The 26,234-nt window shown below is 36.9% G+C and overlaps 2 protein-coding genes across 2 annotated transcripts in view; one reads left to right on the top strand and one right to left on the bottom strand.

Moving 5' to 3' along the window:
* Nucleotides 1–26,234, bottom strand: part of KHDRBS2 (KH RNA binding domain containing, signal transduction associated 2) — a 583,766-nt gene that overhangs the window by 410,767 nt on the left and 146,765 nt on the right. The window lies entirely within an intron of this gene.
* Nucleotides 11,819–26,234, top strand: part of LOC114677421 (peptidyl-prolyl cis-trans isomerase FKBP1A) — a 53,708-nt gene continuing 39,292 nt past the window's right edge. Inside the window, 2 exon segments of the mRNA XM_078001384.1 lie at nucleotides 11,819–11,885; nucleotides 16,116–16,182. Of these exon segments, the coding sequence (XP_077857510.1) occupies nucleotides 11,819–11,885; nucleotides 16,116–16,182 (134 nt within the window).

Genomic DNA, 26,234 nt, shown 5'->3' with positions numbered 1-26,234 from the left:
GGCTGTGATGAGCTGTGATCATATCACTGAACCCCCGCCTGGGTGACAGATTGAGACCCTGTCTCTATAAAAGACAAGCAAACAAACAAAAATCAGATTGCTGGGCCCCAATCACAGAGTTTCTGATTAGGATGTCTGAGTTGGGTCCAAGAAATTTGCATTTCTAAGTTTCCTGGTGAAGCTGATGCTGCTAGTCCAGGAACCATACTTTGAGAACCATTCATTTACTGGAAATCATTTTTAACTGATATGTGAAAAATTAAGAACAGAGTTCATACTTCTAAGTGTAAAGGCAAGGTGCCTCAATGGAAAATAAATAAATATTACCTAGGAAGCACCTATAATTCATCTTAAATCTCACCTCTCATAATGTATCTAAATCATAAATGTGAAACTCTATAAACTAAGCCAGTGCTATTAAAGTTGGCATTTATACTTGCAAAATTTCTTTTACAAGACTGGGATAAAATTTCTATAATCCTCAAATATTATTTCCCCAGTTAATGGAAGAGCCATATTAAAGCAGTTTTGATGGGGGAAATGATTACTGTATGTTTGAGCATCCTTGTGGATTGAGCCATCTATATCTCTACTCCAAGAATATTAAAATATCACAGCAGAGCAACAGGACTAGATGAAACCCTTCTGGCATAAAACATTCAGGCAACACTCAACAAATAGGGCATCTCCACTAGGATTTATACACCAGCAAATATGTTCCCTGAGTTCCCATGAGGAGAATAAAATAGATGACTGGAACTTACAGAAAGGTAATAAAGTCAGCCACATAATATGAGAATCCTTTTCATAAATGAAAACAGTTATATAATGAAAGGGTCATAGCAAAATCTAATAAACATGGTGAATTATTTGGTAACCTTGCTCCGATTTCTATCTCACTGAAATAAACTACTTGGTGGTGACAAACAGGAATACTGTCCACCAAAGTGTTCAGTGGATTCCATACCTTTAGCAAAATGGTGCGATACAAATATTGTTAGAATAACAGAGCAGCTCGTGCACCAAAATTATCTTTAGCTAGTGATCTTCCCTGAAATTATCATGTAGGTGAAAACATTTCATTAAAAAACTAAAATACACGCCAAAGTTGTGTGGGCTGTCTCTTCATCAATCCGTTCACTGATCCATCTTCTCACTCACATACCTACAAAGCTACCTATCACTTTTTAAAAAGTACCATTTATGTATAATACATGACATCCAAAATGATCTGAGGTTATTTGGTTAAAGCCAATGAAGTTGCCCAGTGGATGGATTTCAAATATCTCATTTGAAATTTAAGCCAAGGGAACTGTGCCACGATAAGGGCCGTATATTAATTATTGAAGGCTAGAAGAACCCTCCCATTAAGAATGGACATTCTTTAGGCACATATTATGTCATCATATTCAGGCTCTCGCTGAACATATGACTCATCGAATATACTGACTTCTGCCTAAACTCAGGCAACCAAGATCTAAAAACAGGAGAGGAGGAAAAACAGTGTCACAGTACATTTGAATTGCTTCTGACAGTTGAGAACATAATTTTAATGTGATTAAAATCTATTATAAATTCCTGAAAACCCAGAATTACCAAGTGTTAATTTGGAATAATCATTTGAGAGTCAAGTATTTAGGTTCAGTATATAAAATACAGAAAAAAAAATTGCTTGGTTTTGATCTAAACTCCCTCAGAGAAACATGGCAAGGGATATGTATGTGGAAATGACAAACCTTATCACCTTTCCGTATTTTTCCAAATGCTATTTTTAACACAATCACATGGCCTCTATGTTCTTAACTCAGTAATCCTGTGAACATCTGTCTCTCTCTAGAGCCTTTCTTAAATGTGCAAAATATCTTGCATATTTGCTACTTATCAGATGAGGAAAATTACCTGACAAATCAGCAGGAAGGATGAGAGACTTGACAAAATATATTTACTAACAGGGAATTTACAAATCCCAAACTCTAATATTACAACAATTAACACACTTGGGAATGAATCTCAGGAGCTGACAAGATGGTAACATTACTGTATTATTCCCTTCTCACACTGCTATGAAGAAATACCCAAGACAGGTTAATTTACAAAGGAAGGAGGCTTAATTGACTCTCAGTTCCACATGGCCAGAAAGCCTCAGGAAATTTACAATCATGGCAGAAGGGGAAGCAAACACGTTCTTCTTCACAAGGCAGCAGGAGAGATACATGCCAAGCAAAGGGGGAAAAGCCCCTCATAAAACTATAACATCTCATGAGAACTCACTCACTATCATGAGAACAGCATGAGGATCACTTCCCCCATGATTCACTTACCTCCTACCAGGTCCCTCTCATGACACTTGGGAATTATGGGAACTACAATTCAAGATGAGATTTGGGTGGGACCAGACAAACCATATCAATTCCTATCCTGTGGAGTTAACCAAGGCCCATAAGATGCTTCAGTAACAAAATTCGGTGTCACTTGCATAAAACATTTATTTGCATAAAGGAAAATAAATAGGAGTTAATAGGTCTGTGAGTTGTGAGCTGAGTAAAAGAAGAAACAGCATGTTTTAAGGAACTGCTTCTAAAATGTAAAATTTTGTGACATTGATCAGGTCACTAAACTTTTCTGAGTCTACATTTTTCTCATTTGAGAAACAGAATAGCAATGAAATCAATTATAAGGAGTATTAAATAGAATAAAATAGGTAAAATTATTTTAAAAGCTTCTTCTGCATAAATAATATTCATTATCCAATTATATTATGATCTAAGTGATGGAAGGCAAAAATCTTGATATTATAAACAACGACAAAAATATCTTACATTCAATATGCATTATTTTTCACTAAGTATTGTTCCAAGTACTTTACATATACTAAATACATTAACATATGAGCAGTTATATTATGCCCATTTTACAGATAAGGAATCAAAGGCATTAGTAAATGTTAGCTCCAGAGTCTGAACTCTCAACCACCCCAATTTTATTAGCCTAATTTAATAAACAAACAAAGCTATACAATAAATGCACATTGATTACAATATGTAATAATAACTTTTTAGAAATTTATGTTACAAATGGAAAAAAAAACTCTCACTACTGAGAAAACATGGTATTTAATATTTAGTAAGTAATTTTCAAATCTATGTATATTTTTGTTGGCATAAATATTTAACACAAGAAATTCTTACCTGACTTTTGAAACTATTTATCAGTTGTCAATCTATCTGTGATTGTTCGTTTTAGGAGTCACTAAGTTGGAATATTAAAATTATTCTGAATTTTCTTCAAAAATGTCCACAAAGAAATGTAAATTTTCATTTCAAAATTAACGTTTTCATAGCTGTCTGATTTCTTTCAAAAGTCAGTTTTACCCCAAAAGAGAACGGTTTTGAATATGAAGCACAATTAATTTTTATAGTAAGAGTATTCACATGAGGCCATAAAGAAGAGTCAAAAAATAACATGTTTACATTCTGCTCAGCACCTTATATACCAATGGACCAGCACACCCCAGGTTGACTACTTTAATATCAGCATAAGAATAGGCTGCTGGATGTGTGTGCTACCATTATCCAATTTCACTATAAAAATATGTATTAACTTCAGAGAGATAAAGTCAACTTTTCCAAGGTCACAAAACCAAATAGCAAAGCTAGGATGAAATCCAAATGCCAAACTCTTAATCACTTTGATGAACTCAGTTAATCCTACAATTATGAGATGATCTTTCATAAAAATATAATAATGGCAAAGTAAATCATAGGGGAAAATATCTGTTTATGTATGTGTTGGCTTGCTTTCTGCAGATGCTTGGTAAAGGCAGAACAACTTTGGAAAATCCAGAGACTATTCTTTTTCCAATCAACAGAGATCAAATTTTGTGAGGCTATTTCTACACATATAGTGAATCTCTCTGTACTCTCTTTTTTGATAGATACAAATTGAGTTTTCTAATGTTAATTATATGTTGAGTTAAAAGAGATATGAGAACTCATATAAAACAAAAATTACTAATCTGAGATAGAAAAAAAAAAGGCCCAATATTAAGAAGCCAATGAATATTCTCTTAAATAAAACATGGAGACAGAAAAGAAATACAAAATACATTAACAACATTTTGAAAGTAATTGATATGAAAACAGTATTCCCAAGATGGGCTACTGCTAAGTCAGAAATTATGTTTGTAGGTAATTTCATAACTTCAGATATTTCATCATCAAAATAAGAAAAGAAAAAATAAGCACTGTGCTTATAATTTAAAAAATACCCCGGGGAGGGGAAGCAGGGAGAGCACAGTCACTATAAATTTAATCTCTCTTTTAGCTCAACTAAGCTACCTTAGCGATAATAGAATATGCAAGTGCAAATGGGATTCTGATGTGCCACCAATAACTAGTTTGGGGAAAAGAAAATTTAAAGACTCTATTGGCATTTGCAACAAAATTACAGAGTAAGTAACTCAGCAATAAAGATGTCCAAGAACTTTTTCCTCTATGGTACATGCACATTCTTAAAAGTTATAAAATAATAGCATGTAATAACATCAATAATTATAAATAACATTATCCTCACATGATTTGGTTAAAATAATTTAATCAAAGTGGTGATTAGTCAAAATGACAAAGTGGTCAAAACATATTCCAAGTACCTAACTTCCAAACAGATGCCCGATACAGCAATTACTTAATCTTCATACATCTTTAATAGTTTTTGTCTGTTTTCAGTATTTTTCAGATTAGTTTTTGCCTTTTTCCTAAGAATTTCAGCTAATTCTACTTGTCTGAGCTATTTGAAATAGAGAAATTTGAAAGTAACCTAACTACTCACAGGGAAACATAAGTAATTTGTTATATTCCCTTGTACCATAAAGTTATGCAATACATATACATTAAAATGTAGTTGCAAAATGTATCTACTGAAATAAAAAACAGAATTAAAAAGTGGTTAGTGTATATAATGTGTTTTGGGGTTAAAAAATTAAAAATTATATGCATATGCATAAATATATTTATACATAGAAAAAAATTTCAGAAAGTAGACATCATTGTGTCAGAGATCATTATTGTTTTTTAAATTGCAAATTGACAAATTATGTTATATGCATAAAAACTTGAAGGATTAAATCAAGCTAACTAATACATCCATTACCTCAAACATGTATTTTTTTTGTGTGGTAAGAACATTTGAAATCTATCCTCTTAGCAATTTTGAAATATAAAATACATTATTAACTATAGTCACCATGCTGTGAAACAGATTTCCAAAAACATATTTCTCCTGTCTAACTGAAACTTGGTAATCTTTGACCAACATCTCATGTCCAACATCCCCCAGCCTTTGGTAAAGGTAAACCACCATTCTACTCTTTGTTTCTGAGTTTGTTTTAAATTCCACATGTAAATGAGTTTATATGGTATTTGTCTTCGTGTGCCTGGCATGTTTTTTAATGTTTTGTCAATTTTAACTGACACATAGCAATTGTACATATTTATGGGGTACGTGCGATATTTTGATATCTGTATATAACGTGTAATGATCAAATCAAGGTAATTAGAATATCTATCACATCAAATACTTATTTTTTTGTGTTGGGAACATTCTAAATCTTCTGTTTTAGTTCTTTTGAAGTATACAATAAGTTATTTTTAACTACCCTCTCCCTACTGCACTATCAAACACTAGAACTTATTTCTTCTAACTACATATATATACACACACAAAAATCCCATATATATGTAATCCCATATATATACACATACATACACACACACACACACGCACACACACACACATATATATATATACACACACACATATACATATGACAGTCTCTCTTCATTTTCTTTCCTCCCCTCCGTCACCCCACCCAGCCTCTGGTAACTACCACTCTACTCTCTACCTCTGTGAGATCAATATTTTTAGCTCCTGCATATGAGGAAGAACAAACCATATTTGTCTTTCCATGCCTGGCTTTTTTCACTTAACATAATGACCTCCAGTGATGGGATTTCATTCGTTTTTTATAGCTGAATAACGATTTATTGTGCATACATACCATATTTATCCATTCATCTACTAATGGACAGTTATGAAATCATTTACATATCTTGGCTGTTGTGAACAGTGCTGCGATAAATACGGGAATGCAGATATCTCTTTGATATACTGATTTATTTTCTTTCAGATATATTCAGTGATAAGATTTCTAGATCATATGGTAAATCCAGTTTTATTTTTTTTGAGGAGTCTCCACTCTGTTTTCCATAGTGGCTGTACTAATTTATATTCCAACTCACAGTGTACTACTAGTCTTTTCATTTCTCTACATCCTTGCCAGCATATGTTATTTTTTGTCTTCTTGACAGTAGCTATCTTAACTGGGGTGAGATGATATTTGTTTGTGGTTTTGATTTGCATTTCCCTTATGCTTAAGGACACCGAGTAATTTTCACATACCTGTTGACCATTTGGATATCCTTTTTTGAGAGATGTCTATTCAATCATTGCAAATATTTTTTTTATTATACTTTAAGTTCTAGGGTACATATGCAAAATCAAATTATTTGTGACTTTTTGCTATTGAGTTGTTTGAATTCTTTATATATTTTGGTTGTTATTTGCTGCTGGATGAATAACCTGCAAATATTTTCTCCTATTCTGTGTGTTGTCCCTTCACTCTGTTGATTGTTTCCTTTGTTCTGCAGAAACTCTTTAGTTTGATGTAATCCCATTTGTATATTTTTGCTCTTGTTACCCATGCTTTTGAGGTCTTAACCCAAAATATGTTTTCCCAGACCAAAGTCCTGAAGTGTTTTTCCAATATTTTCTTCTAGTATTTTCATAGTTTCAGGTCTTAGATTTAAATATTTAAGCCATTTTGACTCAAATATTTTATTTTTCTTGAGATGGAGCCTCGCTCTGTTACCCAGGCTGGAGTGCAGTGGTGCGTTCTCAGCTCACTGAAATCATTGCCTCCTGGGTTTAAGTGATTTTCCTGCTTCAGCCTTCCAAGTAGCTTGGATTACAGGTGCGTGCCACCACTCTTGGCTAATTTTTGTAATTTTAGTAGAGACGGGGTTTCACAATGTTGGCCAGGCTGGTCTTGAACTCCTTACCTCAAGTGGTCTGCCTGCCTTGGCCTCCCAAAGTGTTGGGATTACAGGCGTGAGCCACCGCATCTGGCCTTGACTCAATTTTTGTATGTGGTGAGAGATAGGGGTATAGTTTCTTTCTTCTGCATATGACTATCCAGTTTTCCAAGTACCATTTATTGAAGAGAAAGTCCTTTACCCAATGTATGTTAATGGTGTCTTTGTCAAAATGACTTGACTATCAATTTGTGGACTTATTTCTACATTCTCTGTTCTGTTCCATTTGTCTATGTGTATGATTTTATGCAAATGTCATGCTGTTTTAGTTCCTGTAAGTTTGCAATATATTTTGAAGCCAGGTAGTGTGATGCCTACATGTTTGTTCCGATTTGCTCAAGATTGCTTTGGCTATTTGGAGTCTTTGTGGCTTCATACAAACTTGGGAACTTTTTTCTTTTTTTTATTGCTAAGGAGAATGCCACTGATGTTTTGTTAGGAATTCCACTGAATCTGTGGATTACTTTATGTAACATTTTCCTTACTCTTTACTTTCAATGTTTCTTAAAATACCAGTGTGATAGTTAATGAAATGAAAGATACAAAATATTGTTTCTGGGTGTGTCACCAAAGGAGATTAGTATTTGAGTCAGTGGACTAGGAGAGGAAGACCTACCCTCAATCTGGGTGGGTACCATCTAATCAGCTGCCAGCATGGCTAAGATAAAAGAAGGCAGAAGAATGTAGAAAGCAGACTGGCTGAGTCTTCCAGCGTTCATCTTTCTTCTGTGCTGGATGCTTCCTGCCACTGAATGCCAGACTCTAAGTTCTCCAGCTTTTGGACTCTTTGGCTTACCCCAGTAATTTTCCAGGGGCTATGTGGCCTTCGGCCACAAACTGAAGGCTGACCTATCAGCTTCCCTACTTTTGAGGTTTTGGGACTCAGACTGGCTTCCAGCTTCCAGACAGATGACCTATTAGGGAATTTTACCTTGTGGTCACGTGACTGAATACTCCTTAATAAACTTCTCTTCATAGATGCATCTATCCTATTGGTTTTCTACTTCTAGAGAACACTAATACAGATTTTGGTACCAGAAATGATTTTAGAGGAACAGTATTTAAAGATGGATTTCTTTAGTTGGTTTTGGGGTTACTGGAGTTGGCTGCTAAATATGATTAGACCCCAGAATGCTAAGGACTCTACTTCTACAAGTAGGGAGAACACTAATAGAACTTGGCATAAACTGCTTAGAGGGTTATGCAAAATAAATGGACTTGATGTTCCTGATTCACTGCTCTTGAGAGTCAAGAAATTTAGTGACTCTATACATAATACCTTCAACCATATGTGGTAACCAAGGAATATAGTGAAGTTGATTGGTTGCTCCTAAGTTCACTGGACAAAGTGATTAAAGAAAATAGGTAGCTCAGGAATTCTAACTCGTGGTTCCAGAAGCACACACTAAGCCTCACATCTAAGATTGTCCTGAGTGAGAATTTTATCTCCTGTAGACAAAGGGCTGAAAATGTGGGAAATCAGACACAAGCTCTTCATGCGAGTGGCTGACCTTCAACAAAAGGTGTATGCTCAGCCTCACCACCTGTCTACTGATAAAGTAAGGGAAATGATTAGAAAAGAATGAGACCCTGCAACTTGGAATGGGGACATGTGGGAGGACCCTGATGAAGCTGGGGACACTAAGCTTGTAAACTCTGATAAGCCTTTCTTGCCAGAGGAAACAGCCTCCCCATCCCCAGTGGTGGCAACATTCCCTCCTCCACCTACACTGCCATCAGTCTTGCCACCTTTGACTGAGGTGATTAACCATACATTGCCTGAGGCAACAGTGATGGCCTCTCTTGAGGCAGTTGCCAGGCAAGACAATGCTGATTCTCCTCAGTAACTAACCCCAACACTCCTGTTTGCTTCTAGACCTGTAACCAAAGTCCTGGCAGGCCTCAAGAGGTGAAGTTCAGAGTGTGACCCACAAGGCAGTGCACTAGTCCCCAAAATAACTGCTTGAGTTTTCTAATATAGGTAAGCAGAAATCTGGAGAACAGGCATCAGAATGGATATTAAGGGTTTGGAATAATGGTGGAAGAAACACAAAGTTGGATCAGGCTGAATTTATTGATTTGGGCCCAGTAAGCAGGGATTCTGGATTTAATGTTGCAGCTCGTGGAGTTAAAAAGGGTTCTAATAGTTTATTTGCTTGGTTAGCTGAAATAGGAATAAAAAGGTGGCCCACTGTGAATGAGCTGAAATGCGTGATCTCCCTTGGTTTAATGTAGAGGAAGAGATCCAAAGGCTTAGGAAGATAGGGATGTTAGAGTGCATTAGCCACTTTAGATCTACTCATCCCAGTTGGAAGGGTCTAGAAAACATACCTTTCACCAAAACTTTGTGAAATAGATTTGTGAGGTGAGCATCTGCATCCTTGAAGAGCTCTGTGATTGCTCTTCTCTGTATGACAGATCTTACAGTGGAACCACAGTCACTCAATTAAAAAAGTTAAAGGCAATGGGGATAATTGGATCCCGAGGTGGCAGGGGTCAAGTGGCGGCATTCAACTGTCAAAGGCAAGGTGGGCATAGCTACCGTAATGGACAGCAGAGGCAAAGCAGCAATCAGAATAGTCTGACTCATGTAGAGCTCTGGCATTGGCTAATTAATCACGGTATTCCTAGAAGTGAAATTGATAGGAAGCCTACTACATTCTTACTTAATTTGTAGAAGTAGAAAACTTCCAGGTCGAGTGGACAAATGAATAATTTAAATTATAAAAATAGAGAATCATGACCCCTCAATCAATTTAGGACTTGAACCAGTTTATAGACCCAGAACCCCTTGAATAAAGGGAAGGCCAGGTCCACTCGAGGAAGGACTCCACTACATTACCAACAAATTATGATGTTAACCTTTTTCCCATCCTTCCCCAACAAGACCTCCAACCTTTTATCAGAGTAACTGTGCATTGGGGAAAGAGGAATGTTCAGACTTTCCGGGGATTACTGTACACCTGATCTGAGTTGATGCTCATTCTAGGGGACCAAAATGTCATTGTGGTCCTCCAGTTAAAGCAGGGGCTTACAGAGGTCAGCTAATTAATGGAGTTTTAGCTCAGATACTACTTAGTGGGTCCAGTGGGTCCCTGAACTTATTCTGTGGTCATTTCCCCAGTGCCAGGATGTGTAATTGGCATAGACATACTTAGCAGCTGGCAGAATCACCACATTGGCTCCCTGACTGGTAGGATGAGAGCCATTATGGTGGGAAAGGCTAAATGGAAGCTTCCGAGCTACCTCTACTTAGAAAAAGTAGTAAATCAAAACCAATATTGCATCCCTGGAGCGATTGCAAACATTAGTGCCACCATCAAGGACTTGAGTGACTCAGGGGTGGTGATTCCCAACACATCCCTGTTCAACTCTCCTATTTGGCCTGTTCACAAGACAGATGGATGTTGGATAATGACAGTACATTATAATAAGCTTAACCAAGTGGTGACTCCAAGTGAAGCTGCTGTACCAGATGTGGTTTCATTACTTGAGCAAATTAACACATCTGGTACCTAGCACGCAGCCATTGATTTGGCAAATGCTTTTCTCTCCATTCCTGTCCATAAGGCTAACCCAAAGTAATCTGCCTCCAGCAATATACCTTCACTGTCCTGCCTCAGGGGTATACCAACTCTCCAGCTTTGTGTCAGAATCTTGTTTGCAGAGATCTTGATCACTTTTCTCTTCTACAAGATATCACGTGGGTCCGTTACATTGATTACATTATGCTGATTGGATCTAATGAGCAAAAAGTAGCAAACACACTGGAGTTATTAACGAGATATTTGTGTGCCAGGGGATGGGAAATAAATCTGACTAAAATTCAGGGGGCTTCTACCTCAGTAAAATTTCTAGGGGTCCAGTGATGAGGGGCCTGTGAAGACATTTCTTCTAAGGCAAAGGATAAGTTCCTGCATTTGGCCCCTCCTACACCCAAGAAAGAGGCACAACACCTAGTGGGCCTATTTGGATTTTGGAGGCAAGATATTCTTCATTTGGGTGTGTTACTCTGGCCCATTTATCTAGTGACTCGAAAGGATGCCAGTTTTGAGTCAGGTCCAGAACAGAAGGCTCTGAAACAGGTCTAGGCTGCTGTGCAAGCTGCTCTGCACTTGGGCCATATGATCCAGCAGATCCAATGGTGCTTGAGGTGTCAGTGACAGATAGGGATGCTATTTGGAGGCTTTGGCAGGTCCCCATAGATGGATCACAGCAAGTCTCTAGGATTTGGAGGAGGGCCCTGCATCTTCTGCAGCTAACCACCCGCCTTTCGACAGACAGTTCTTGGCTTGTTATTGGGCTTTAATAGAAACTGAATGTTTGACTATGGGTCATCAATTCACCATGTGACCTGAATTGCCTATCATGAACTATGTACTTTCTGACCCATCTAACCATAAAGTTGGGCTTGTGCAGCAGCGTTCCATTCCATCATCAAAGGGAAGTGGTAAATATGTGATCAGGCTTGAGCAGGTCCTGAGGAAATAAGTGGGTTTCATGAGGAAGTGGTTCAAATGCCCATAGTTCCCACTACTGCTATCCCGCTTTTTCATCCCTCAGCCTGCACTGATGGCCTCATGAGAAGTTCCCTGTGATCAGTTGACATAGGGAGAGAAGACTAGGGTGTGGTTTATGAGTGGTGTCTGCATACCGTGGCTCTGCATAATATGCAGACACCACCTGAAAGTGGACAGCTGCAGCACTACAGCCCCATTTTAACCAGTGTCCACTCGGGTGAGTGGAGGCCAGTTTTAAACAAGGCCAGTTTCATAAACATCATCAGAGCATTTCAGAATAAACTCTAATTTTCTTTTAAAAATGTTTTATTTTTTACATTTTAAAAATTTTATTTATGTATTTACTTTTTTACCTTTTTTTTTTTTAAATTATACTTTAAGTTCCAGGGTACATGTGCACAACATGCAGATTTATTACATAGGTATACATGTGCCATGTTGGTTTGCTGCACCCATCAACTCGTCATTTACATTAGATATTTCTCCTAATGCTATCCCTCCCCTAGCCCCCCAACCCCTGACTGGCCCCAGTGTGTGATGTTCCCCACCCTGTGTCCACGTTCTCATAGTTCAACTCCCACCTATGAGTGAGAACATGCGGTGTTTGGTTTTCTGTCCTTGTGATAGTTTGCTGAGAATGATGGTTTCCAGCTTCATCCATGTCCCTACAAAGGACATGAACTCATCCTTTTTTATGGCTGCATAGTACTCCATGGTATATATGTGCCACATTTTCTTAATCCAGTCTATCATTGATGGGTTAGTTCCAAGTCTTTGCTATTGTGAACAGTGACACAATAAACATATGTGTGCATGTGTTTTTATCATAGAATGATTTATAATCCTTTGGGTATATGCCCAGTAATGGGATTGCTGGGTCAAATGGTATTTCTTGTTCTAGATCCTTGAGGAATCACCACACTGTCTTCCACAATGGTTGAACTAAAAAGGTTTTATAAAACATGCCACAAAATGTATCCTGCACCCTTTAATCCCACCTACTGTTTTTTAAATGGTATAGCCAGCCTCTGAATATCTTAGATATACTGAGATTCATAATTTTTTAAATAATTTACACCACTCAGCAAATCACATTTGTTCAAAGTTGTGTTTAATTTTTCAGAGAGCATTAGGCCATAAATATGAGAATATTTGAACCTTATCACTGATAGTGTCACTCGATGAGATGCATTTGACATGATTGTATCCAGGTATGGAAATCCTACAGTGCTATTTGACATCAGGCAGTCTGGGGCCTGTGGACATTTATGAATATTGCTCCTTTTGTTGTTATGTACTGTTTTGTTGACACATTTACATTTATCAATTAAAACACAGACAAATGAGATATATCCCCTGTAAAACAACTGCTCTTTTGAAACTTGGTAACATGCAGAATAGATAAAATCCTATCACACTAATTCATTGATTTTTTTTCTCCTCTTGTACTTGCCCTTTTCATTGTATATGTTTAAACTGCTTTGGCAAAGGTTACAAGTAACTTCAAAATTGCTAAATTTGATGGACACTTTTCTGCTCTCATCTTACTTGACAGCTTTGTAAAGACATGGGGACTCTAAATATCAGTACCCCCGGGGGTCTGAGCATAGCCTCCTACTTTTGCCTAAGAGTGAGCTTGTTCATCTCCTTGGCTTCAAGTATCATGTAGTAAATGTGTACTTAGAACCTCAATCCTGAGTACCAATTTCAAGAAATTTATAACTTCCTACAAGAGAGAAGTTGCTCATAGTTCTGTAATGCCTGTAAGATAAAGTCCAAGGTGTTTTTGAGATGGATACATGGTTCTTGTGTGATCCTATTTCCAAAAACCACTCTCTGAGAACTCCCATCAACAGACATCACTTTAAACCAGGTGCTATGGGCTCACAAAAACACGTAGAGATTCTTATCATGCAAACCTGTTTTGCGTCTTATTAACGTATTTCACTTTTCCTGGAATGTCCTCTACTTAATTCAATAGGAACTTGCTCAATTTAAGAATCAGCTCTATCATGAAACCTTTTCTGAACTATCCTACACACACACACACACACACACACATCCACACCCACACACCACATTTATCTAATCATCTGTTGATGGACACTTAGGTTGATTCCATTTCTTTGCTATTGTAAATAATAATATGATAAATACACAAGTGCAGGTATCCATTTTATATGATTTCTTTCCCTTTGGGTAGATACTTAGTACTGGGATTGCTGAACTGAATGGTAGTTCAATTTTTAATTTTCTTTATAAATTTCCATACTGTCTTCCATAGAGGTTGCACAAATTTACCTTCACACCAGCCATGTATAACTGTTCCTTTTTCCTTGAATCCTTGCCAATGTTTGTTATTATTTTGAGTTGTTAATAATAGCTCTTCTGACTGGTGTAAGGTTATATCACATTGTGATTTTAATTTGCATTTCTCTGATAATTAGGGGTATTGAACATTTTTTTTCATATGTTTCTTGGTCACTTGTTTTTCTTTTCTTGAAAAATGTTCATGCCCTTTACCCACTTATTAATAAGGCTTTAACTTCATATCACTGAAAGAGGCCCTGAAGAGGGTAAGAGAGCCAGTCTTGAATTGCCCACGCCATGCCTCCCAAAACCCTGGCAGCAGCAGCAACTGTGTGGCAAGGAAAGAAAATCTGTGTGCTTGGAAGAGGAAGAGGGCAGTGATTATGAAACTCTGCACTGGAACTTAGTCTTGCCTTGTCACAGCAGAAAGCAATGCTGAGAACTCAGCTGGCTTCCATAGTGGGGGGATTTAGACCCCCAGAGGGGAAATGTCCATTCTAGTTGTCAGAACCTTAGTTTCAGTAAGCCTTGCCATCCTTGGCTAAAGTGCCCTAGGGTCCTCAGTGAACTTGAAAGGTAGTCTATGCCACCAGTACTGAAACTTCTGGGCAAGTCTTGATGCTATGTTGGGCTTAGAGCCAGTGAACTTGGTGGGGCAAACAACCCAGTGAGATACTAGCCAGGGCAGCCAAGGTAGTGCTTGCACCACCCATCCCCAGCCCCAGCAGCGCAGTCAACAGCTTCAAAAGAAACTCCTTCTTTCCACTTGAAGAGAGGAGAGGGAAGAATAAAGAGAACATTGTCTTATTACTTGGTTACCAACTCATCCACGTAGGATACAGCACTGGACACAATCCTGACACCCTCATTCCAGGCACCAGCTCTTGGATGACATTTCTAGACACATTCTGGGTCAGGAGGGAACCTGCTGCCTTGAGAGGAAGGACCTGTCCTGGAATAATTCTTCACCTGCTGACTAAAGAGCCTTTGATCCTAAATAAGCAGCAGGTGTAGCCAGGAAGTACTCACCTTGGGCTTTGGGTGAGACTCAGAGATGTGCTGGCTTCAGATATGATCCAGAATATTCCAAGCTGTGGTGGCTACAGAGAGGGACTCCTCCTTGAGTAAAGGAGAGGGAAGAGTAAAGGGGACGTTGTCTTGAAGCTTAGATACCAGCTCAGCCACAGTGGGGTAGAGCATCAAGCAGTTTCTTGGGGTCCCCAATTCCAGGTCTTGGCTATTGGATGGCATTTCTGAACCTGCTCTGGGCCAGCAGGGAGTCTACCGCCCTGAAAGGAGAGTCCTAGGCCTGGCAACATTTACCACAAGCTGACTGAAGAGGCCATGGGCCTTGAGTGACCATTAGCAGTAGCTTGGCAGTATTTGCCATGGGCCTAGGGCAGTGGTGGCCTTGGGATGAGACTCCATTTCTTATGAAAAAGGAGGGAAATGTGGGCAGAACTTTATCTTGTGTCTTAGGTACCAATACAGTTGCAGTAGAATAGAGCACCAGGTAGATTTCTAAGGTTTCCAGTTCTAGACCCTGGTTCCCAGACAGCATCTCTGAACCTGCCTAGGGCTAGGGAAACAACTTCGTTGAAGGATGGATGAGTTCACCACCTGCTGATTGTAGAACCCTAGGGTGTTGAGCAAAGATAGGCAGTAGCCAGACAGTGCTTACCAAGAGCCTTAGATGAAACCCAGTGCTGGGCTGGCTTCAGAGACAAACTAGCACAGTTCCAGTGATGAAGGCCACAAAAGTACTTGGGTCACCCCTCCCTCAGCTCTAGGCAGCTCACCACAGAGAGAATTCATTTGATTGGGGGAAAGTAAGGGAAGGGCTGGTATGTTTTGCCTCCTTCCTAAGAAGAATATATTTTCTATGAAAGGCTTCTTCCTTATTTCAAAGTTTTCCATTCTTCATAAAGCTAGACAGATCTCTTCTTTTCTTATTTTATTTGTGATCCCTGAGACTACTGATGCAATAGTTCCTTATTCAGAGAGAAACTTCCCAAACTCAGTTTAGCTTTAGAACCATGATTTATTTAAATTTATATACAGGTTTCCCTGGCTGATCAACAATGAAAAGTACACCTTTTAGTGGCTTGAGTTATTTAGTTCTATCTTTTCCACTTAGCAAACCAGGTTTCCTATGCATGGCTGAATAAGTCATTAAATAATGCTGCACCATCTTTCACAATAAGGTAAGTAAATAGATGGGAATTAAGGAGCTATTGTCTTACTCTCACCAATTCCTAATTAGAAGAATTTAATTTGGTGTGGTTTAGAGTAGGAGGACATGGTGGAAAGTGAGTCTCCTTACTTTAAATACAACTTCAGATTCAAAACCTACAGTGCTGAAATACAATCATATACATAATTATCATGTGTATACTGAAAATATTTTGAAGATAGAGATACTCATAATTCTATGTGTTGCCAATGTTGCTTCAATTTGAGTATTGAGCCCTATTAGGAGGATGGTCTTTCAAAAGAAATGAAAAACAAACTTTGGCCATTAGTAAACTCCCTTTTAAACATAAGAGTGAAAAAAGTATATATTGCTAAGCACTTCAGAGGCAAATGAAGCTTAAAACATAAAACTGGTCAGTTTTATCTCTGAGTTGGTCAAATAAAATAATCCTTACTTTAAAATCTCAATAATATATTAATAGGTTACATACTGATAGTCTGACATGTAATTTGAAAAATGGTCTTTACTACACTTTTTTTTTTTTTTACATTTTATAAATTAAAATTAAAATTGAAACAACTCTTATCTAATACTTTCTTATTTTCTGTTAGACTCTGCTGGGTTGTAAATTTTTACTAATTTGTCCTAATTTTTCTCTCTGGAGCCACACAGAACAAATCTACTGTCTTCAATTATTTGAAGGATTTTTACTTGTTAGAAGGTATATTTGTCTTTCAAGTCTAACATTTATAGTTTTCATATAACACTTCAAGATTCCTTCAACATTCTGGTTATGATTTTCTGTAAAGTCTCTCATTCACTGATTGATCAATTCATTGATCATAAAATTGGTTCATTTATTCAATCATGTAATTATCAATTAGTTAACATCTGCCAGGGACCATGGATTGTGCTGAGAAGCTATTGACAATAGTCAATTACTAAGGCTAAAACAACAGTATCTGTCTTATATTTTTCCCATCTTTTATAGAATTAGCAACTTTTTTTCTTTTATGTCCCTTTACATGATTCTAATGCAGAAACAGTTACTTCCTGGCATCTAAATGGTTACAAATCTTTCTCATCTTATTAGTGTCTCACAAGGTAGAGACTATGAGTTGATAATATAATGATAGTTAAGAGCATGAAATAATGAGCAGGACTAGGTTCAAATCTTGACTCTTCCCCTTACTCCCTATAGAATTATGGGCATATGACTCTGGGCTCATTTTCCTACCTGTAAAATGGGGATATAATCAGTAGCTACCTTATAAGGTTGTTGTGAGAGTTCCTGTGATTGGATATTTCAGTCTACTTTCATTGGCCATGCAGGTGGTAAAAAGATCTTTGTGTGCCTGTAAATAGGTAAACTGACAGTCCAACTATTCATCATGTAAGCTTTTTTTTCTTTTAGAATGTGTTTTAATAGGTATTTTACTGGAAATGTAGGAGAGGTGACTTTTAGGAATGAGACACCATTTAAGTCAAAAATTTAATGATCTCTAAATTTCTTTTAATGATCTCTCTCTCTCCGTTACTCTTCCTTGAATATTCTCTTTTATGGCGAATATAGAAGTAACACTGTCTCTTAAAATAAAAATCTCCTTTCATATCTGTTAGATAACTCAACTGCTTTAATTTTGTTTTTTTTGTTCAGCTTGATAAATTGAAGTCATATATTTCTAAATATATTTTTAATGTAGATATTTACAAGCAGGACAGAATTAATCTTTCCTTCTTCCAGATGTAACCAATTACAAGAACATAATAAAAAATCAACAAATTAAAATCATAACCCAGCCAACATATAGATTAATATAAAATTAAAGGCAAATTTGAAGTAGTTACATTCTGCTTATATGCTTAACATGATTATAATTTCTTTGTTTTAGAGAGTTCCTATGTAGTGACATAACAAAGTTTCAGAAAATAACTTATTCCTGTATAGACATCATAAATATAATGTGTGTGACTATCACTGCATGATAAATAGGACCTTTTATATTCATGAAGTAGGATGTCAGACTCAACTGACAAATGTGTATCATATTCAATGTATTTATTCCAAGGCTTGTTAAAATTACTTTATCTTGCTGCAGATGGATAAAATAACAACCACTTTTCTATGTTTTATGGATTAAAACAGTGTGAGATGATGGCTTTACATTTCCTATGTTTACAAGTTTATTAAAACCCCACAAGTTATACACTTGATTAAAGATTTATAGAAGACACACTGGATTGCATTCTTACAGGTAAATGTCATTCATGAGGAACTGTCTAAACATTGCAAGTACTCTGACAACATCCATCACAGCTACAGAGAGGTAAGTTCCAAGGTGAAAAAATTGTAGTCATGAAAAATATAACACAGGAACAAAAGGAATAAGTCATTAGATTCAAAATACGTAAATGCAACTATATTTTTTGATAGAGTGGGTTACATTAAAATAGCAATAAAAGGGAACTTAAGAAGAGCAGAATATTTTTAATGGCTTAAATATCTTAACCACTTGCAAGTTTACAAAGAACACAGATTTAAAATATTCTTAAAATATGTCAAATAAAGAAGCAGTGACAAAATAATGCTCTTTAAGGTGCTTTACTGAACTGTTTTGTCCAATAAGATGGCCACCACTCAATAGACTATTTAAATTTAAATTAATTGAATTAAAATAGCATTACAAATATTTTTTCACTTTTACAAGCCATATTTCACATGCTCTATAGACACACGTGGCTAGTGACTATTGTGTTAGGTAGTGCAGACAGATTGTTTTCATCAGCACAATTTTATTGGAGAATGGTATTCTAGAATTTTAAGAAGATACTATATAATAAAATTGTGATTATCACCTATAGGCAATGTTCTAAACGTTTAATATGATGTTCAAAAACTGAGGAAAATTAGCTGAGATTATTTGTATACAATTAGTTGAAAGAACACCTGTGCATTTTCTACTGGACACATATTTGTGCATAACTACTAAATCCAGATAATTTTTTAAAAACTAACTTAGTTGCTTATGGTCATCATTTTTAATTCCAGAATGCTCAGAAGGGATACAGCTATGTCTATAAAAACTAATGAATAAAGAAATAAAAACAGGTTAAATTATTCATTTCACAGCCCTTCACATGAGAAGATAAATTTAAAATTAGGGCCACAATCGTGGTAGAATCATGCCTTTTAATGAGTAAGTAGAGACGTAAGGTAAGGTGAGAAAATTGAGGCAGTAAATTGGGGACCTAATGATAGTTTGCTGCAGCTCACCAAGAATCATCCAGAGGCCCGCCGCACAGTGCAGGATTCAAGAGTATGTGTTCTGTAATCAGATACCTGCGCTGCTGAACTAAAGTATATAATCTTAGTTAAGTTACTTAAATTCTTGATTCGTTAGTTTCTTCATCTGTAAAAGGAGAATAAAAATACTACATTTTTCATTACAATTGTTATGAAGATAACTAATAGGGAAGATAACAATTGTTAATGAGCAATGGTATTTATAAAGAAACTTTTATTGACATAATTGTAATTTTACTACACTAATATATTGATTTATATGTTAATATATAATTAATAATATACAGATGCTCCTCAGCTTACAATGAGGTTATGTCCCAATAAACCCGTTACAAGTTGAAAATATTAAGTAGAAAGTGTTTAAAACACCAAACATGCAGAACATCATAGCTTAGCCTAACCTATATCAAACATACTCAGAACAGTTACATTAGACTGCAGTTAGTAAAAAATGATCTAAAAAAGCCTATTTTATAATAAAGTGTAAATATCTCATGCAATGTATTTAATACTGTACTGAAAGTATAAAACACAATGGTTGTATGGCTACTGGAAGTACAGTTTCTACAGAATGTTTATCATTTTCATACCTATGGTAAAGTTGAAAAATTGTAAGTCAAACCATTACAAGTTAAGGAAGACCTGTATTAGTATGATTACATAATTATTATAATAATGTTATAAGAATTAATATTAATATTATTATTTTAAGAAAAACCTGGGCTATTTTTAAAATACAGATTTTTAAAACTTGTAATATATCTTGTAATCAGAATTTTTGAGGATGAAGCTTACTAATCAACATGTTTTACAAAGTCCCCCAGTAATCTTATATTTGCCCACGCTTGAGAACCTTTGACAGCAGAAAAACTGTACTTTTGAGAATTGAGACTGTACTTTTGAGAATTGAATCTAGACACTGCCACATCTCTTAGAGTCTTAGTTTTCTCATCTGTTAAGTGAAGAAATAGTCCCTTAATTAAATCATTACAAGGATGCTTTTATTAGCAAGGATTGTAACAAATTCCATTGAACTTGCAATAATTTAAAGAGAGCTTATTTACAAAAGGGCTGCTTATGAAGATTAGAGTAGCACATATGGGCAGTACAAATGAATCCCCATGTGAAGCTAGCAGCATCAAGCTGTACCTTCACCAAGTCTGAAGGAAGGAGGGAGCTGAGGTTAGTGGAAGGAGTGGAAGTTCTGTAGAGCAGGCTACTATGAGAGGAACAGTGACACTGATGAAACATAGACATTATAAGGGTATTTCACAGGGAAGAATCAGGAAAATAGATATCCTTCCCTTACTTTCCATTCTCTTCTCATCCTCTGGTTTCCTGTTGGGGTTCCAATTGGCTGAACCCAACAGTAGGCCAGAGGTCATAGAAGCCTGTTGCAACACATGTATATCAGTCTCCCATAGCAGAAAACAGGGAGAAGACAAGTAAAGAGGAGATATGGAGAGAAGTAAATGAGAAATATATGTTTTATGTTTAAGGTGTCTAGTAAATCGTCTCATTTTCAATGAATGGTTTATAATTTCTATGTTGGAATGTGTTCTGAATTGTGGAACAATATAACCTATTGTTATATAGGTTCTAACAATATAAATAGCACCTGTTCATTCAAAATATATTGAGGATAAGATGAAGTAGGCATTCTGGATAGAAATCAGTGAAATCGCCCAGTGTATTTTGATGAACTGAATCTCTATAAACTTGCCAATCTTAAAATTTTTATAAATATCTTATAATAGTAATTTTTTCACATTACTAAGTAATCAAAAATACTTCCAAATAACCTTGTAAGGGAGGCAAAAATTCATCTCCATCCTCAATTATGATAATTCTGAGATTTTAATTGATTTGATAAATTCATGGAAGAGTATATTTAAAGCTTACTTATTTTGCTTAAATGATTAATCTGTCATCTAAGTCATTCTCATAACACAATGTACACATGAAGATGTCATGTAGGACACCACTTGCTTTTTCATCGCTGAGTAAATACCTTAAGGTTGTGGTCCTCAAAGCGTGGTTCCTTGACCAAGTACCCACATCATTCCTTCCTGGGAACTTAATAGAAATGCATATTCTTGCCTCTCCCAGCCCCACTGAATCAGAAATTCTAAAGATGGAGACCAGTAACCTGTCTCGCTACAAGCCCTCTGGTGACTCTGATGCAGCTGAAGTTTGAAAATCATTCCTTTAATGGATTACATTTAATCACCTGCAGGCAGCTACCACGGTTGAAGCCTGAGTGTGTGGAAAGAAACAAAATATACTGATGAGGGTTTTTCTATGGTTTTAGGCTGATTTAAAAATAAATCTGTCTCCATAGAAACCTATCAACCATTATGTTGCTGTTTCCTGAAAGATGCTCAGTAGAAACATAAAACATAGCTTATCATTTTCATTACACCACTGAGTGTAATATGTTTAAAAACTATCAGGTTTCTTATTCTCTTCCCTTCTAATGGATTTTATGAAATTCCCATAAATTCCAGCATCAAGCCCAGAAATCATATATCATAACACAGATCCAAATAGTTTTAAATCAGATCAACATGGCTTGCTTTGATCTAATTTGATCATAAAAATTAGTTGAGGATATAAGGTATGAGTCAACAGTGTTTTTCCATAAAGGGCCACATAGTAAATATTTTTGTCTTTTCAGACCATATGGTCTTTGAAACTATTCAACTCTGTCATAACACAAAGCAGCCATAGGCAATGCATATACAAATGGGATTTTTATTTTTAAATCAGGATGACTGTTATTAAAAGGACAAGAGATAACAAATGTTAGTGAGGGTGTGGAGAACGGAAGCCTTTCTAGATTTTTAGTGGGAATGTAGATTGGTGATATGGTTTGGTTGTGTCCCCATCCAAATCTCATCTTGAATTGTAGGTCTTATAATTCCTATGTGATGTGGGAGGGACCCAGTGGGAGATAATTGAATCATGGAGGCAGCTTTCCCCATACTGTTCTCCTGGTAGTAAGTCTCATGAGATCTGATGGTTTTGTAAGGGGAAACCCCTTTCATACTGTTCTCCTGGTAGTAAGTCTCATGAGATCTGATGGTTTTGTAAGGGGAAACCCCTTTCACTTGGCTCTCATTCGCTCTCATTCTCTCTTTGCCTGCTGTCATGTAAAATGTGTCTTTTGCTTTTCGCCATGATTGTGAGGCCTCTCCAGCAAGTGCAACTGCGAGTCCATTAAACCTCTTTTCCTTTATAAATTATCCAGTCTCAGGTATGTATTTATAAGCATCATGAAAATGGACCAAGACAGTAAGTTGGTACCCGTAGAGTGAGGCACTGCCATAAAGATATCTGAAAATATGGAAGCGATTTTGAAAATGGGTAATAGAGGTTGGAATATTTTGGAGGGTTCAGAATAAGATAGGAAAATGTTGGAAAGTTTTGAGCTTCCTAGAGACTTATTAAATGGCTTTGACCAAAATGTTGATAGTGATATGGATAGTGATATGGATAATGAAATGCAGACTGAGGTAGTCTCAGAGGGAGATGAGAAACTTGTTTGGAACTGGAGTAAAGGTGACTCTTGCTATATTTTAGCAAAGAGACTGGCAGCATTTTGCCTCTGGCCTAGAGATTTGCAGAACTTTGAACTTGAGGGAGATGATTTAGGGTACCTGGGGAGAGAAATTTCTAAGCAGCAAAGCATTCAAGAGGTGACTTGTGTGCTGTTAAAAGCATTCAATTTTAAAAGGGAAACAGAGCATAAAAGTTTGGAAAACCTACAGCCTGATGATGCAATAGAAATGAAAAATCCCATTTTCTGAGAAGAAATTTAAGCTGGCTGCATAAATTTGCATAAGTAATGAGGGGTCAAATGTTAATCACCAAGACAATGAAGAAAATGTGTTCAGGGCTTGTCAGAGACCTTTTTGGCAGTCCCTCTTATTACAGACTCCGAAGCCTAGAAGGAAAAAATGGTTTTGTGAGCTGGGACCAGGGACTTCCTGCTGTGTGCAGCCTAGGGACTTGGTGCTCTGGGTCCCCGCTGCTCTAGTCATAGCTAAAAGAGGCCAAGGTACAGTTCCGACCGTGACTTCAGAGGGTGCAAGCCCCATGTCTTGGCAGCTTCCATGTGGTGTTGAGCCTGTAGGTGCATAGAAGTCAAGAATTGAGGTTGGAACCTCTGCCTAGATTTCAGAGGATGTATGGAAATGCTTGGGTATCCACGCAGAAGCTTTCTGCAGGGATGGGGCCCTCATGGAGAAGCTCTGCTTAGGGCATTGTGGAAGAGAAATGTGGTGTTGAGGTCCCCACAGGAGCACTTCCTAGTGGAGCTGTGAGAAGAGGGCCACCATCCAACAGACCCTAGAATGATAGATCTAGCAACAGCTTGCACTGTATACCTGGAAAAGCCACAGACACTCAATGCCAGCCTGTGAAAGCAGCCAGGAGGAAGACTATACCCTGCAAAGCTACAGAGGCAGAGCTTCCCACGACCATGGGAACTCACCTCTTGCATCAGCGTGACCTGGATGTGAGACACGTAGTCAAAGGAGATCATTGCTTTAAGATTTCACTCCCCCACTGTATTTCGGACTTGCATGGGGCCTTTAGCCCCTTCATTTTGGTCAATTTCTCCCATTTGAAATGGTTGTATTTATACAATGCCTGTACCCCCATTGTATCTAGGACGTAACTAACTTGCTTTTGAATTCACAGACTCAGGCAGAAGGGACTTGCCTTCTCTCAGATGAGACTTTGGACTGTGGGCTTTTAAGTTAATATTGAAATGAGTTGAGACTTTGAGGACTGTTGGGAAGGCATGATTGGTTTTGGAAAGTGAGAACATTAGCTTTGGGAGGGACCAGGTGCAGAATGATATGGTTTGGCTGTGTCCCACCCAAATCTCATCTTGAATTGTAGCTCCTATAATTCCCACCTGTTGTAGGAGGGACCCGGTGGGAGTTAATTGAATCATAGGGCGATTTTCCCCATACTGTTCTCGTGTTACTAAGTCTCATGAGATCTGATAGTTTTATAAGGGGAATCCCGTTTCACTTGGTTCTCACTCTCTCTTTGCCTGCTGTCATGTAAGACATGCCTTTTGCCTTCTGCCATGATTGTGAGGCCTCCCCAGTCATGTGGAACTGTGAGTCCATTAAACCTCTTTTCCTTTATGAATTACCCAGTCTCAGGTATGTCTTTATCAGCAGCATGAAAACAGACTAATGCAGCTGGTGCAGCCATTGTGGAAAACAGTATGGAGATTCCTAAAAAGTATTAAAAATAGAGCTACTATATGACCCACATATGCCTCTTCTGTGTACAAACCCAAAGGAAATAAAATAACCACTTCCCCCAAAACATATCTGCACTCCTGTTTATTGCAACATTGTTCACCATGGCTAAGATATGGAAATAACTTCAGTGTCCATGGATAAATGAATGGGTAAAGAAATAGTGATATATATACACACACACACACACACACACACACACATATACATATGTGCAGATATATACATACACACACAATGGAACATTATACAGCCCTAAAAAGGAAAGAGATCCTGCCATTTACCACAAAGTGGATGACCTGGAGGATATTATGCTAAGTAAGTCAGACAAAGGAAAGTACAGCATAGTCTCTTTCACATACGGAAAGTAAAACAAAAAACAAACAAAAAAAGAATTATAAGAAACAGAGTAGAAAGGTGGAGTGGGGGAAAATGGGAAATATCGATCAAAGGGCACAAAGATGTAGTTATCTCAGATGAATAAGTTTAGAGATCAAAGCTATAGCAAAAGTATTAAGGTTAATATTGTATTATGTACTGGAAATTTGCTAAGAGAGTAGATTTTAGGTACTGTCACCACAAAACAAAAAAAAAAAAGAAAAGAAAGGTAACCATGTGAGATGATAGATTAATTTACTTGACTGTAGTAACCACTTCACTATGCATATGTATATCAAAACATCATGTTGGATACCTTAAATACATACAATAAAATATTTTTAAATGTATACATTTAATAAACTTTATTTATTGAAACAACTCATGAAATTTGGTCCATAGGCCACAGTTTGTCCACTCTTGGTCTAAGGAATCTTGTGTTCCAATGATAACACTTTATATAAGAAAAGTGGAACTAAGCCAGGTGAAGAATTTTGTTCAAATCGTAGAGCTGAACATGAGACAGTTTCTCTAATTGATTCTCTATCAGGTGATATGTTCCTTTAAATATGAAAAATGCATTATAGCTAAAGTTTCAGCATCATTCATTATCGTTAATACATTTTATTCTTTATATTTTATTCTAGATTATCTTAATTTTGTATGATAGTCACAAAAGAAAGGGTGTTTGCTTTTGCTTTAGATGATAGGTTTCATTTTTGAAATTATGTTTTATAATGTTATGACTTTGTATTTTTCTCTTCTATGAAAATAACGCTAGAAAATCAATTACAATGTAAGAATATCACTAATGCTAAAATGTCAGTGAGAGGTTGGCCCCCTACCACAATGAACAGTCACTATCACATGAGATTCTTAGCTTCTGCCTGGCAAACACTTACCAACCATTTAAAAAGCACAGTCATTTAGACACACAGTCACCAATCCTTTTCCCTGAAGCAAAGAGCCTTGCTCTTGGTGACATAAGTAAGAACTTGCTTAAGGTGGTAATATTCCTAAAGTTGGCTTTGTCTCTCTATCTGAAATGTATTCCTCCTCTTTCCCTACTATTTGGTCTGACCCTTGGATGCTAAACCT

This window comes from Macaca mulatta, chromosome 4 (genome assembly GCF_049350105.2).
Source record: "Macaca mulatta isolate MMU2019108-1 chromosome 4, T2T-MMU8v2.0, whole genome shotgun sequence".
NCBI lineage: Eukaryota > Metazoa > Chordata > Mammalia > Primates > Cercopithecidae > Macaca > Macaca mulatta.
This window is presented reverse-complemented; position numbering and strand designations above follow the sequence as displayed.